Source organism: Lagenorhynchus albirostris, chromosome 15 (genome assembly GCF_949774975.1).
Source record: "Lagenorhynchus albirostris chromosome 15, mLagAlb1.1, whole genome shotgun sequence".
Classification (NCBI taxonomy): Eukaryota; Metazoa; Chordata; class Mammalia; order Artiodactyla; family Delphinidae; genus Lagenorhynchus; species Lagenorhynchus albirostris.
The window spans coordinates 58,452,075-58,465,528 of NC_083109.1; the positions used below are offsets into that span (position 1 = coordinate 58,452,075).

General features: G+C 50.2%; 1 protein-coding gene across 7 annotated transcripts in view; it reads left to right on the forward strand.

Annotated features, from left to right (window-relative positions):
* The window catches only part of CLEC16A (C-type lectin domain containing 16A), a 205,077-nt gene that overhangs the window by 96,959 nt on the left and 94,664 nt on the right, over nucleotides 1-13,454 (forward strand). For 5 of the 7 annotated variants that reach the window (XM_060122711.1, XM_060122715.1, XM_060122713.1 and 2 more), the window contains exon 18: nucleotides 2,834-2,990. In XM_060122711.1, coding sequence (XP_059978694.1) covers nucleotides 2,834-2,990 — 157 coding nt within the window. The remainder of the gene's footprint in view (nucleotides 1-2,833; nucleotides 2,991-13,454) is intronic. The other 2 variants (XM_060122712.1, XM_060122714.1) reach the window with 1 other exon arrangement.

Genomic DNA, 13,454 nt, shown 5'->3' on the forward strand with positions numbered 1-13,454 from the left:
AAAGTCAAGAAAAACACTCAATAAAAGCCTGGGCCCTAATCCTTCAGTCTTATGAAGGCAAAGGCATGTGGTTGGAAGAACACAGACTTTGGAGTCTGGTTATTAGTTGAATCACCTTGGGCAGGCTACCTAACGTCTCTAGGCTTCGGTTTCCTGTCAATAAAATGGGAACCGTGCAGGGTTGTTAAAAGGCTCGAACAAGGTGACACAGTACAACCCTCACCTGTACCTGGCAGGCCATGGGTAAACAGAGGGAGCGGTTATTGTTTTAGAGGGCAGTGGGATGACCTGATGACCCTTATCCTGGTATCTCACCTTTCTTTTGTGGATTCTCGGAGTTGTGGGGCTGGTCACCATGCCTGCCAAACCCCATAGACGCCCATGGGAGCCCCGCTTTCGCCCAAGTGGAGTACTTGGCCCTGTGGGAACATGCCCTCACATTCATGTGTGTGGGCTTCTCACATGCTCTTCCTTCTCTTAGGAGTTGGGGCAGGACACAGGAAAAGTATTATTGGGGGTGTTTATTTTGTTTTATATTTTTAATTATTTTATTATTGTTATTATTTTGTATTCCTGGAAATATCTTCCATTTTGTTACTTGAAGAGCAAAAGCAGATGTTTTATCAAAAAGGTCTACCTTAGGAGCCAAATTCCAGGCTCCTTTAATGTTGGAAGGTTTCTGGTTTTCAGAGTGATCGGGCTGTAGAAAGCCACACACGTTTCTCCTTTTCATCCCCCAGCTTTGGTCCTGCTTGATTTCTTTGCCTTCAGAACTCCGAGAGGAATGGGTTTTTGTCACAGAAAAACCCTTCTTCTGTTTTATTTCCGTTTTCTGTTTTATTTCCCCTCATCTCTGAGGTCAGGACTCCTTACTTGAGAGCTCAAACAGCCAAGTAGTTTAAGTGACCACCCACATCTTGGGCTTTCTGCACTTGGGCTGAGTTTGAATTCCCTTGTGTATATGCCTAAGTGACACAAGTATCAAACATTCCTGGTTTCAGTCCCCACCTCACTTCTCTCAAGTGTGAACTTGATCACCTTGCCCCTCTCAGCTCCATTCCTTCCTGCTTAAAATCTTTACATTGCAATAAGGTGCCTATGGTGCCTGGCACGCAATTGGTGCTTAATATAGAAAACCTGTGTTGCTGGGTTTATAGTGAAACTACAACTCTTTTTCTTCTGATTATTACAGATGTCTTTATGAAGACTGCACTTTAAAACATTAAAAACAATCTAATCAATGCCACCACCACCACCATCATTATCATATAAAAGCTTATCTTTTCTCTAGCGCTTCTGGTTGACAGGGGATACCTGACCTCACAATAGGTCCAGGAGATAGGACTGTTCTTCCAGTTTTCTGCATTAGGAAATTAAGTAATTGGCCCAAGTTCTCCTGCCAATTCTGGGCCAAGGCAGGATTAGGGTTTAGAGGTGCCCACGGGCACCCTGGTTGTCTGGGTCATCGGGAGCCAGTGCAAGCCTGGCTCTTTGCGAGCAGTCATCTGTCCCCCCGCCTCTTGCTTTGGGAGGCACCTTGTCTTATAAAGGGCAGCCTCCCGTCTCAGTGACCCAGGCCTACAGCCTCAGAACTTGGAAACAAGAGGACCCAAAAGCAGCTGCATGGCTCACCAGTGGCGACAGTGGTTTGTCCCCGTCGCCTCCCTGTGCCCAGATGTTGAGTGGCGGGAGTAAGGGGTGGCTGCCCCTTTACGGACCCCGTGCTGGCTGCTGCCCCGCCAGGGTCATCTCAGAATCTCCCAGCAGCCCCGTGCGGTAGAGACTCCCGCCCCCATTTCACGCAGGAGGGAATGGAAGCTCGTGGGGGTCAGGGGCCTTGCCCAGCGTGGTGGAGCTGAGAGTCCAATGCGGACCTGTATGTCTGACACAGGAGCCGTTTGCCTCGGGCAGGCCCACCAGCTACGAGTCAGGGAAAGTGGCCCAGAGGCCACCTCCCCTGTGGCTGCCCCTCCCCCTCCTGGCCTCTTGTTGGTGGGCAAGTCAGCCCCAATCTAGGACTCAAGCGGAGGGTACCTCCAGAGCAGGCTAACCCCAGGGTGAAGGCTGCTTTCTGCACAAACTTGTCTGGCTTCCAAGGCCTGGGATTCTGCTTTGTTTCTGCTCTCTGGAAATGCCTGCTCACACTGGAGTCTGCCAAGACTCCTCGATGGGCCAGGAATCCCTGTGCTGATGGGGGCCACCTCTGTCCCCAGAAAGCTGGCTGGGGAAGTCTGAGGGGCTCTCGGGGCACTGACATCACTGCACACTTGCCAGGTGGCAGATCCTCTGCCCTGTCAGTGGCACAGCCCCTGTTGTAAGGCCAAGGGGCCAAGGCTCCTGGGTGAAGGACTGCCGGGTCTGGCCATCCCTGAACCCCACCAGCATCTCACCTTCTGTCTCCCTCACCCCCACATCCAGTAGGTAGGTCCTTGAAACACTCATGATTTGGATTTCCAAATTCCGTGCTGGTTTAGTTGGAAGAGGCCTGGTTCTTGCCCTCCGTAGATGTGAGCAGGGGGCAGGTCACTTGGCCTCCTTGGGTCTCAGTGCCTCATCTGCGAAGCGGGGCTGCCTGCTGAGCAGGGGTGCCATGAAGGTCACATGACACTAGAGGAAAGGTCTTGGCAAGTGACAGGTGCTCAGTGAGGTGAAGTGGCCCAAACCTGAACCTGTGGATAATTGAAAACAGGGTGCATCCTTGACTGTTTTTTATCTTGGCTCTGAAAGCACCAGAACCGTGATACTGAGAGAGGGGGGCTTTATTTTGTTTGTTGTAAATCGAGAGTCACTGTGTGATTTCTCCATATGGAGCATCTCACCAAAATGACTTCAGTTTCCATCTTCTCTGCTCTCCGAACTGTTGGTCCAGGCCATCCGGGTGTTCTTCATGCTCCGTTCCCTGTCACTGCAACTGCGAGGGCAGCCCGAGACCCAGCTGCCGCTGACGCGGGAGGAAGACCTGATCAAAACGGATGACGTCCTTGATCTGAGTGAGTTGGTCACCCCAAGTCACGGCGGGGGTGGGGGGGGCACCACCAGGCTGGCTCACGCGTCGCTCGGAGGGTCATGTGCGACCTGCATGTTGTACTGGGATTGATTCGTGACCATGAGCTAACAGAGTGTGCTTGTCACACGAAACTTTCGAAGAAAGGGCCCTAGATTCTGGGCACCTTGAAGTCAGTCTGTGGGCCCTGCTTTCTGGAGACCAGTGGGCGCTGTGTGTGGGTTTTGCTGAAAGATCTGTGCACAGTGATTGGGGTCTCAAGCGGGGGTGGGCACAGCTCCAGGGTCCCTACCCTCCGTATAGTCATAGCAGCACCAGTCTGATTGGTTTTGTGTATTAAAGGTTGTCTGTATGATTTTAATGAGGATTCTAAAGGATTCTGCTGCTAAAACAAAGAAAACTTTCAAAAATGCAAATCACCAGCATTTAGGTAAAGATGATGGCTTTGGAAGCCAGAGAACCATGTGCTTAGCCTGCAAGCCTGGGCTTCTTATTTAACCATGCAGTGCCTCAGTGCTCTACCCTGCAGTGTGAGGCTGAGATTTAAAGGAGACAGTGGGTACAAAGCCTGGTCATGTTCCCGTAACCCTTCTCATATTCATATAACTCTCTTTTTCCTCTGTTTGCTGTGGGGCACGTGCACACTGACGGGCAAGATAGTTTTTTGTTTCTTAAAGACATTATGATATTTTAGGACTCTTTGGTTATAAGAGATAGAAAACCCAACTTAGACTAGCCTAAGGAAAAAGAAAGGGGAATTTGCTGATAACCACTGTCAAACCAGAAGTAGTTCTGCCTTCAGGCATGGCTAGATCTAGGGACTCAAGCAGTGTCATCAGGAAGCTGCCACCCTCCATCTCTCAGCTCTGCTTTCCTTTGTTCTGGCTTCATCCTCCAGAGGGCTCTCACCAAGTAGTGACAAGATGGCCAAGATCTGCTGAACTGGCTAAGCAGCGCTGACAAAAACAGAGCTTCTCTTTCCCTATAACTTTTTAGAAGTTGGCTAGGCCAAGGTCACATGCTCAGCTGTGGTGCTGGGAGGTGGGACCTGTTCCTTTTGAACCCCATCACCTGGGGATGGGGAAGGAGGGGGCCCTCAAAGGAAAATCACAAAGAAGAGATGGGAGCTGGAGAGGCAGGAGCAGCAGATGGCCACTCTGTAGTGTACAGTGATGAGAGGGCCCTTGTTTTAAATCAGCGTTATTGAAATATAGTTTACATCCAATAAAATTCACCAAGTTTTAGTGTACAACTGAATGAGTTTTAACAAAACTCATTCAGTTGTGTGACCAGCGATTATGATATAGACCATCGAGGGCTGGCTTTTGAGCCAGATACCCCTGCCCTGCTCTGTATTCCCTCAAGCAAATGATTGAAACCACCACAGCTTCTGTTTCCTCACCTATAAAATCAGGATGATCTTCCTTACATTACGGGGCTGTTTTGAGACTTGAGTGAACTGTAATATGAAATAGAATATGACCGAGCATAGTGCCTCGCATATGCTCAGGAGACCGGAGTATTACCCAATAATCGAATGCGGTGGTGCCTGTGAAGAGCAGGGCACGCTGCCTGACACACGGAAGGTTCTCGGTAAATGATTATTATGGGTTTTACCTGATTGTCCGACTCCTTTTTCTTGCCTCCTCTTGGTTTCTGCTCTTTTTTCCTTCTCTCTCAGAAGAACAAGGAAGCTACGTCTCCTCTGTGCTCTATGCCCATCTTCTTTGGCCCTTTTCCCCCTTGAGAAATGGTCACAGGGGTTTCTGTAAAGGTTTAAATTGATGGAATTGGCTGGAGAGACCCATAAACCCATCTTTCTCTGATTGGATTCAAGGAAAGAGAGAGAAACAGTGTGCTTTAAAGGGGGCCACTCCATCAAGGCAGCAAGAATGTTTGCATCCCTGAAATGGAATTAAATTTTATGCTGGGAATTCATATTCCCTCCCTCCTCCCGCTAGGAATGGCCTGCTGAAACAAAGGTTAAAAGTATTTCACTTATCAATTTTAATTGATTAGATTGCTAGTTGAGATCACTTAAATGAGCCTTTTTGGGTAGTTGGCCATTAAGAAAGCAATGCCTGGGGCTTCCCTGGTGGCGCAGTGGTTCAGAGTCTGCCTGCCGATGCAGGGGACACGGGTTCGTGCCCCGGTCCTGGAAGATCCCACATGCCGCGGAGCGGCTAGGCCCGTGAGCCATGACCGCTGAGCCTGCGCGTCTGGAGCCTGTGCTCCACAACAGGAGAGGCCACAACAGTGAGAGGCCCGCGTGCCGCAAAAACAAACAAACAAACAAAAAAGAAAGTAATGGCTGTCTGTCTTTACCCAACCTGATTGCAAATTATGTCTTTGCTAAAGAGGGTGCCGTCCAGAAAATACTATGAATTATGGTTTTATGAGCATATGGTACTAGAGTAAGATACGCATGTGTTGACTTTTCTTTTCGGTGTTTATTCTTAAATGCTGGAGCTTCTCACCTTCCATTGGGGAAAAATTAACATGCTTTGCACTTCACAAAATGCCTTCCTGTGTATACTAAAGGTAGGAAACCTCCTAATGTAGGTGAAGGCATTCATAGTTGCTGAATGTTGGAGGCTGGGCTTGCTTCTTATGAGGCCGTGTTTTGTCTCCCTGAAGCTTGAGGAAGCTGACTCAGGGAGAAGTGTTTGGGGGTTGGTCAACTTTTATCTAAGGTGATAGGGTTTGCTTAAAGGAATGCCAGCTCTGCAGCAGGAAGAGACTTTAACTGTATTTGCTAAACTTGTCACACTTTGATAAGAAACCACAGCATAAGAGCACTCAGGAGCCATCCCACATGTCCAGCAGCCAGCTGGGGGGCCAGGTATGGCAGGTGAGCTCTGTCAAGGTGGCTTCCAAAGAAGAGCATCAAAGAGGCCATCACCCCTTCGGAAAAAATGTGAACTGTGCTGAAAGCCTGTTTCGTTTTCACTGGAAAAAAGTGTGGTGTGGGGAGGAGGTCAGGACTGGCAGCCATAAAGGAAGGAGGGGAAGGCGAGGGAGGGAGGGAGGGAAGGGGGAGGGGAAGGGAAGACTAGAGTAGACTTGACTAGGCGAAGTCGATTCGATTTTAGAGGGAACATAGAGTCTCTGTACACGCAGGCTTCAGCTTCAGAAGTTTGTGCCTTGTGCTAAGCCTCATTTCCTTGGCTCTTCCGTTTCTCTTTTAACCACCCCTGCTCCCCGCCGCCCCCAGCGTGTTAAAGCAAAGGGAAGACATCATGTTACTGCGTCTGTAAATACTTCTCTCTAACAGTTAAGGAGTTTGGGTTTCTCTCCTTGATTGAATTGGTTGCCACCGTTGCAGATGGTGAGCTTCCCCAGCCCCGACGCTGCTCTGGGTAGAGCCCGGAGACGGGGCGCGCTCTCCTGTGTTCCAACCACCTGGCCCCACTGACGTTTGGTTTTGCGGCCCCTGCTGTAGTGGGAAGCAAGCAGCTTTGTGACCTTCCTCAGGGTCTTAATGCTCGTGAGGCTCAGTGGCCTTGCCTTTAAAATGGTTCTAAAAGACCTTGTGAGGAGGGCTGTTGAAGATCAAAAGAGATCACGTTCGTGAAGCACAGGGCGCCCAGCTTGGCACGTAGCAGGTGCTCGGTGAATGAGAGCTGGCGTCCCCTCAGCAGCTGCTGAATCAACGAGATAGAACTCATGCTGCGGGATGCTGAGGGGTTGGCATTTTCTGCTTTGAGGAGCACATCTTGAAATATTTAAATCAGTTCATCACTTGTATGATGACGCCGTTTTGGGGGGTAAGAAAGATGGCTCTGGCTGCGTGGGCCCAGATGAAGGGCGCTGTACTGCATCCAGGCATCCAGGAGGGCGGGGCACTCCTGCACAGTCACCGCCGGGCCTACTGACCGACAGCCCAGTAGTGTTCTGAGGACAAGCAGAGGAGAAGCCAGGTTCCTGCCCGTCTGCCTGCGTCCAGACAACATGGGCAGTGACAGTATGGGAAAGTCCCCCCTTACCCAAACACCCAAAAAGAGATGCCAGGCAGCCACCAGGCATCCTCAGGAAGCATCCATGTGGGCACTTGACATTCACATAGTTGTAACCATGCCATTTGCGGCACGCACCTAACCTTGTATTCTGGTTCTTTAAATCCATTCAGCGAAACCCATCCATTAATTCAGCTTACTGAGCACCTGCTGCATGCCAGGCACAGTGCTGGGATCTAGGATGTCATAGTGAACTGAAGTCAGACTTGCTCTGTGGTGCTTACAGTTGGGGGCAAGGGGAAGGGACCATAAACAGGTGAGGAAGTAAATACTAAAGGCACAATCACAGGTTGATTGAGGTGGCTCTGTGGAGGTGATGAACAGGGTCCAGGGCTAGAGAATAACTAGGAGAAGAGGGCTCACAGGCTGGCGAGGGAAGCCTCTCTGGAGAGGCACAGGCAAGGAGGGACCAGCAGATTGCATGAGAAAATGCAGAGATGAGGCCTGGGAGTTCGAGAAGATGTCAGAGTGGGAAGCGAAGGCGAGCGTGAGCTTGCTACGGCCTCCCAGAATCCTGGAGGAGGCCCATGCGGCTGGCAGGAAAGGAGCAGGGGAGAGAGCGGCTGCGATGAGCAGGATCTCAACTCCAGTGCAGTGGGAAGCCATCAAAGGGTGTCCACAGGGACAGCCATCCTGAATGTTCACTTCTAGAACCGGAACTGCTGGGTCAGACGGTGCCAGCAGAGGCCTGTGAGCCATGTCGAGGGTCTGGAGAGGCCGTGTAACCTAGTGGTTATGAGTGTGGGCTCGGGAGCTACGCTGTGCCGGGAGAAATCCCAGCTCGGCCCCTTGCCACCTGCCACCGTATGACCTTCAACGAGTAACTTAATCTCTTGGCACTTCAGTTTCGTCGCATGTAAATCAGAGCTGTTGGGAGGAGGCAGTGAGTCAGGGTATGTGGTGCGCCTGGCACAGTCATAGGGAGGCCAGTTAAGAGGTTGTGATAGGGCCAGTGGCAGTGGGGAATGAGGCGTGGGGACGCAGCCTTCCCCCCTGCCACGTGGGAGCAGGCCGCTCCATCCTGGGGGCAAACACCTGGGGCTCTTCCTTGTCTCCCCTCCTTCTCTCAAACTCAACTTCCTGTTGGTCAGCACACCTAGGTCGCGCTTCCCTCCAGATATATCCGGGATCTGACCGTCTCTCCCAGCTCGACCCCTCAGTGCCTGGCTTGCCATCATCTCTCACCTGCACTGTTGGCAGCAGCCTCTTAACCGGTCACTGGCTTCTGCCTGGTCCCCTACAGTTTATTCTTGACACTGTGTGCAGTGTCATCCTCTTAACACGTTAAGTCAGATCACGTCCTTCCTTTGCTCAAAGTGGCCTCCATCCCACTCTGACGAAGAGGAGAGATGTTTACAGGGGCCTATGAGGCTGGGCATCACCCGATACCACCTGGCTCTCTCTGCGTCTTTGCTGTTCTTCAGACACACCAGGCCTGTTCCCACCATGGGCCTCTGCTCTGGCTGTGTCCACCCCCCACCCCCCCGCTGCCTGCAGACCGCTTGTGCCCCAGAACAAGCACAGCTATGGGCACGTACAAGGCCCACGACGCCCACATGTGGCAATCGTACTCCAAATGCTCCATCTACGTTTGAATTCTGGACCAAGCCCCACTCTCTTTATTATCCTCTTGTTAATGAATGTGAATGTGAATGTTATATATTCCCTGTTTCCCCAGTTTCCAGCACTCTGTGTGCTTCGTCCTAACGCCCTTGCAGGCGAGAGCTTTTAGACAAAGTGGACATCTCTGGCTGTACTCATCTGAATGCCTAAAGAGTCGTTTCCAGCAGGAGTATTGTGAAGCTCCCTAAGCAAGTTATGTGGTTTGATTGTAAGTCCGTGAAAATGTGAGCTCGTTGATTTGCTTCTCTTGCAAGGCCAAGGCTAGTTTTGTGGTCCTGTCAGTTCTGCAAAATCCTCTATGTTGCCTTATTTTGCTGATGGCCCAGTCACTGTCATGTGCCTCATCTTGGCAAAAATGAGAAAAGAGCATAAATAATAAAGATTCTGAAGACAAACCCAGAATGCGGGACATTTAGACAACTTTTCACAAATGGGAGTGTCAGGGAAGAGCAAACGGAATGGAGAGGGCCAGGTACTGTTCTAGATTACTGAAATGGAAGAGACATGACAACTGTCGCCTGAGATTGGATCTTGGATTGAGGAATAAAAACAAAGTGGCTTTAGAGGGCTTTTTTTGTGAAATTGGAAAAATTTGCACATAGATTGTGATTGAATAACGTAATCGAGATCAGTATTACCTTTCTTGGGGATGTTGATGGCATTGTGGTTCTGTGGGAGAATGTCCTCGTTCTTAGGAAATACAGGCTGAAGAGTTTAGGAGTAAAGTGCCATGCTGCTTACAACTTTGGAATGATTCACAAGGTAAAAATGTGTGAGTGTGTGGGTATAGTGAGGGAGGAGGCAAATGCCACTAAATATTAACCATTGATGAATCTAGGTTAAGAGCATATGTGTTTATTGTACTGTTCTTTAAATTTTTTTGAAAGTTTGAAAATTTTCAAAATAAAAGCTTAATGAAGTGGAAAGAGAGAAATCAAGTCCTTGAAAAGTCCGACATTTAATTAACAAGGAGTGTAACGTTTAGGATTCGGGGCTCTGGATTCAGAAGAACCTGGGTTTGAATCCCAGCTGTGTGGCCTTGAGCAAACTAGTTAATCTCCCTGAGCCTTCTCCTCATCTGTGAAAGTGGGGAGATGATACTGCCTGCTTCAGAACCGTTCTGTTGATAAAGGGTGAGTCCATCAGAAACTGCTCAGCACCGTCCTCAGTGTGCGAAGGCTTTCCTAGTGGAAACAGTCATTAGCATTCTTCGTTTGGACGGCGCACTGGGCACGGAATGAGTCTTCTGACCTAGCAGGTGCTCTTTAGGAGTTCTGAGAAAGCAAAGCCTCGCGACTGTTTCCGTGCAGGGGATACACTGAGAAGTGGGGGAGGTCACACAAGCTTGTGAATTAGATAAATTTCCTGGAGAGATGACTTTCAGGAAAGTGGGTGCCCGCTAACTGGAGAAGAACTGAAACCTGTAGGGGGAGGCTTGATTCAGACCCAGATGGCTCCTCAGGGACAGCTTAGTTCAAGCATTCAGGCCTGGGGCTCCAGAGAACTGGTTTGTTTTGTGCTGACGCTGAAGAGGACTAATGTTGTTAGCCTGAAACCCAAGAGGCAAGTCTTGATGTGGCATTTGAAGTCCCATCTCAGGCAAGTGTGGTTTTGTGGCTCTTCGGCCTGCACTCCCCCACCGTGTTTTGTCTTTAAAGGGAATACGGTCCAAGCTGGGTCTCCTCACATCCGCACCTGCTGACTTGGAACCACTCCTGACCCTGCTCCAACCCCAGGGCCAGGGGGTCAGCAGCCATCCCACCTCTGCAGCTCTGCCCCCTCCCCAGCCCAGACTCTCTGTGCCCAGTGTCTTCCATGTGGGATCCCAGCCCATGGCCTTGCTCCACATTTTTCCATCTACCCTGCTGCTGTGTCTGAAAGGCAAATCTAGCCCACACTTGTAGATTTAACACATCACTTTCCTCACTTGTAGATTTCAGAGCCCCTGGCCTTCCACCTCTGCCTTATGTCTCCCTGCGTCTGAGCCCACCTGCCTGTGGTGCTGCTTGCAGGTTCCTAGACACAGCCTTCCTGCCTTTCCCCTCTGCTGGGCCTTTGCCCAGGTGGCCCCTCTGCCAGGCTTGCCCTCCCAGCCCCGCTCCCAGCCTCCCTCCTCCTCAGTACTGGGTTGGGTAGCCCTCCTCCTCCCCCCTCCCCAGGCACACCTCAGACATGCACTTAGCACTTTGTTTTTTCTATCCCTAGTACCTGGCACAGGGCCTGGCACATAGTAGGCACTCAAAGAAGGCTTGTTGGATTGAACTGATTAAAGCTTTAGCACTCTCTTAAATTATGCATAAACACATAAGGCACTTTCATTAACATGAAAGTGGCATTTCTAAAGGTTGTCTTGAGTAATTTGAGGCAGTTGGATTGTGAATTGAAAGCATGATGTTTGTTCATCGTTACCATAACATTTGAATAGTCAGGTTCCCAATGCAGGCTTTTCCCCCCCTGTTGAAATATACCAAGAATCTTAAACCCACCTTGGTATTTTCTAAAAATGTAGATTGTCCTAATTTCAACAGTTGAGCTATTCCAAATCATTTTACCTAAGGGATAATAACATGCTGCTCTTTTCTTCCCTATCCTTCTTTGAAACTAGAACCCTGAACTAGACTGATCAGAAAAAGTCACGTTTGAATTAAACCACCAATTCTCTAAGGAAACGGAAAACATGGAATTAACAGCGTTTCCCGCCCCCCCCCCCATGAATTAGGCTGCTTCTCCGTGTGCTTGATGAATAATGTTGCTGGCCCCTTTTCAGAAATGAAGTAGAAATATGGAGAAATGAAATTTGTATCTTATAAAGTGACTGGAAATGTGATTATAATACAGCTGTCAGTTTTGTTCAAGTGGAAAATTTTAAAGTAAATCCAGTTGCAGCATTATTTGGTTCTTTTAAAGCAGAGTGATGTAGCCATTTCCTACGTATTGATTATTTGATTGGTACCTGTCTGCTGGACCTTTTTTTTTTCCTCAGTAGCACTCATTGATGTGGTTTAATGTATATTCCTGTAATCTTTCCCTGTTTTATAAACTTACAATCATAATTGAGCTACATTAGAGAGACATGTTCTGCTGAAATCACAAGGTCACCTAATGGCTGTGCCCTCTGTTGTTGGTTATGTATTAAAGTAGTCCTAGACAGTTCTGAAGAAGACAAAAATTATTATTTTTTCCCTCTACAAAGCAGAATTTCTAGATTCCGTTCTGTGCATTGGGGAGATGAGGTGTATGAGTGTAGAGACTGGGTTCTGAGCTTTCTCCTTCTTTGCCTGTTAAAATGATCGTTTCTGCTGAAGGCACTCTACAATTTAAGTATTTTTTCCCCAAACCCCAGTCCTTCCCAGGCATTTGAAAATGGGGCCACGGTTTTGATTTCTCTGATCACAGGGGACCTGTGGCTTAGATTTGCTAAAGGAACATCTTCTGAGGCATGTCACACCCTTAGGAAGTGGTTGCGGCCGCATCTCAGGGCAGCCGGGAGAGTGGATGGGCGTCCAGGTAGTGGTGGGGTCCCAGCTTTAGCACTGTCACACTCTGTGTCAGACATGACCATGTTCCCCTAACCTCAGATCTCTCTCTGTACCTCACGGGAGAGATGCTGCCTGTCGGGCTGAGCACAGTGCTTGGCGACTTTATGGGGCCCAGCCAGCAGAGGCCAACAGAGTGGCCCCTCGTACTTGACCATCTTTCCCTGTCAGCAGACGGAAGTTTGGTCCTTGTAGTCACTCGGGCCAAAAGCCTTGGAGAATCCTACCTCCTCTCATCCCTTCAACCAAGCTCTGCCAATTCTGCCAGTTCAGGCATCAGATAGATCGAGAATCTCACTCCTGCTTAGAGCTTCAGCGCCTCCACCCTGATCTGAACTCTGGAAGCCGCCCTGTGGCTGACGTGCATCTTCCTCCACTGCCCATTCTCCCCTCTCCTCCGTACAGTGGCCCCTCCAGAGTCCTGCCTGGGCTCTTCAGAGCCTTCGTGAAGAGGCCCCCGCCCTCCTCCCCGTTCTCTCCCTCCTGTGCTCCTCCAGTCACAGGCTCGCAGGTGAGTCCCGCCTTGGGCACTGAAGCCAGCCTCTGTGATCACTGCTTTACTCTGGCTGATGGCACAGCGGTGGCAGTGAGCTGCCACAGGAAACAGAAATTCAGGGGGTAGTGGGGTTGAGGGTTAACATTGAGTTTCAAGACATCCCTCGCTCCAGCCCGCTCGGCGAGGCTGTCTGGGGCTCTGCCTACACAGGCCTCCCCACCCCGAAGCCACCGGTTCCTGCTCACCTCCACCGCCCTGCCTTGCCGCCAGGGACCGCACGGGATCCAGTGACTGCTCAGGCCTTGGAGCGGAGTGTTGGCCTCTGGCCCTGCTCTCTGATTAACCACAGAACCCCCAAAACAAATCCCTGGGGAGACTGAAGCAGCGACAGACAGCGTGACCTTTACCAAAGGTCTGTGACAGGCGCAGGCGCCTGCCCTGAGCCTGCCATCTCCCTCGGTCCAGGACACCGGTGCCACCGTCTCCAGCACCTGTCTTGCTGCCAACCCTGCTCTGCTTTCAGCCAATCCTCAGCCTCCAGCCCACCCCCGTCCCCCATTAAAGACCAGGAATGGGGGGAAAGGGACCAGCACTTTCCTCCACCTCTTGCTGAGGAGAGAGACACGTTGCATTCAGATGAGGCAGAAGCACTAGGAAGGTTGACACCTAGAGTCCTGAGTATGTTTTGAAGTCGAGGCATGGGAAGCAACTGGAATAACATAGACTAGACCATTGAATCTGCCTTAAGAGAATGTCCTGATTAAAGACTGAAGGAGTCC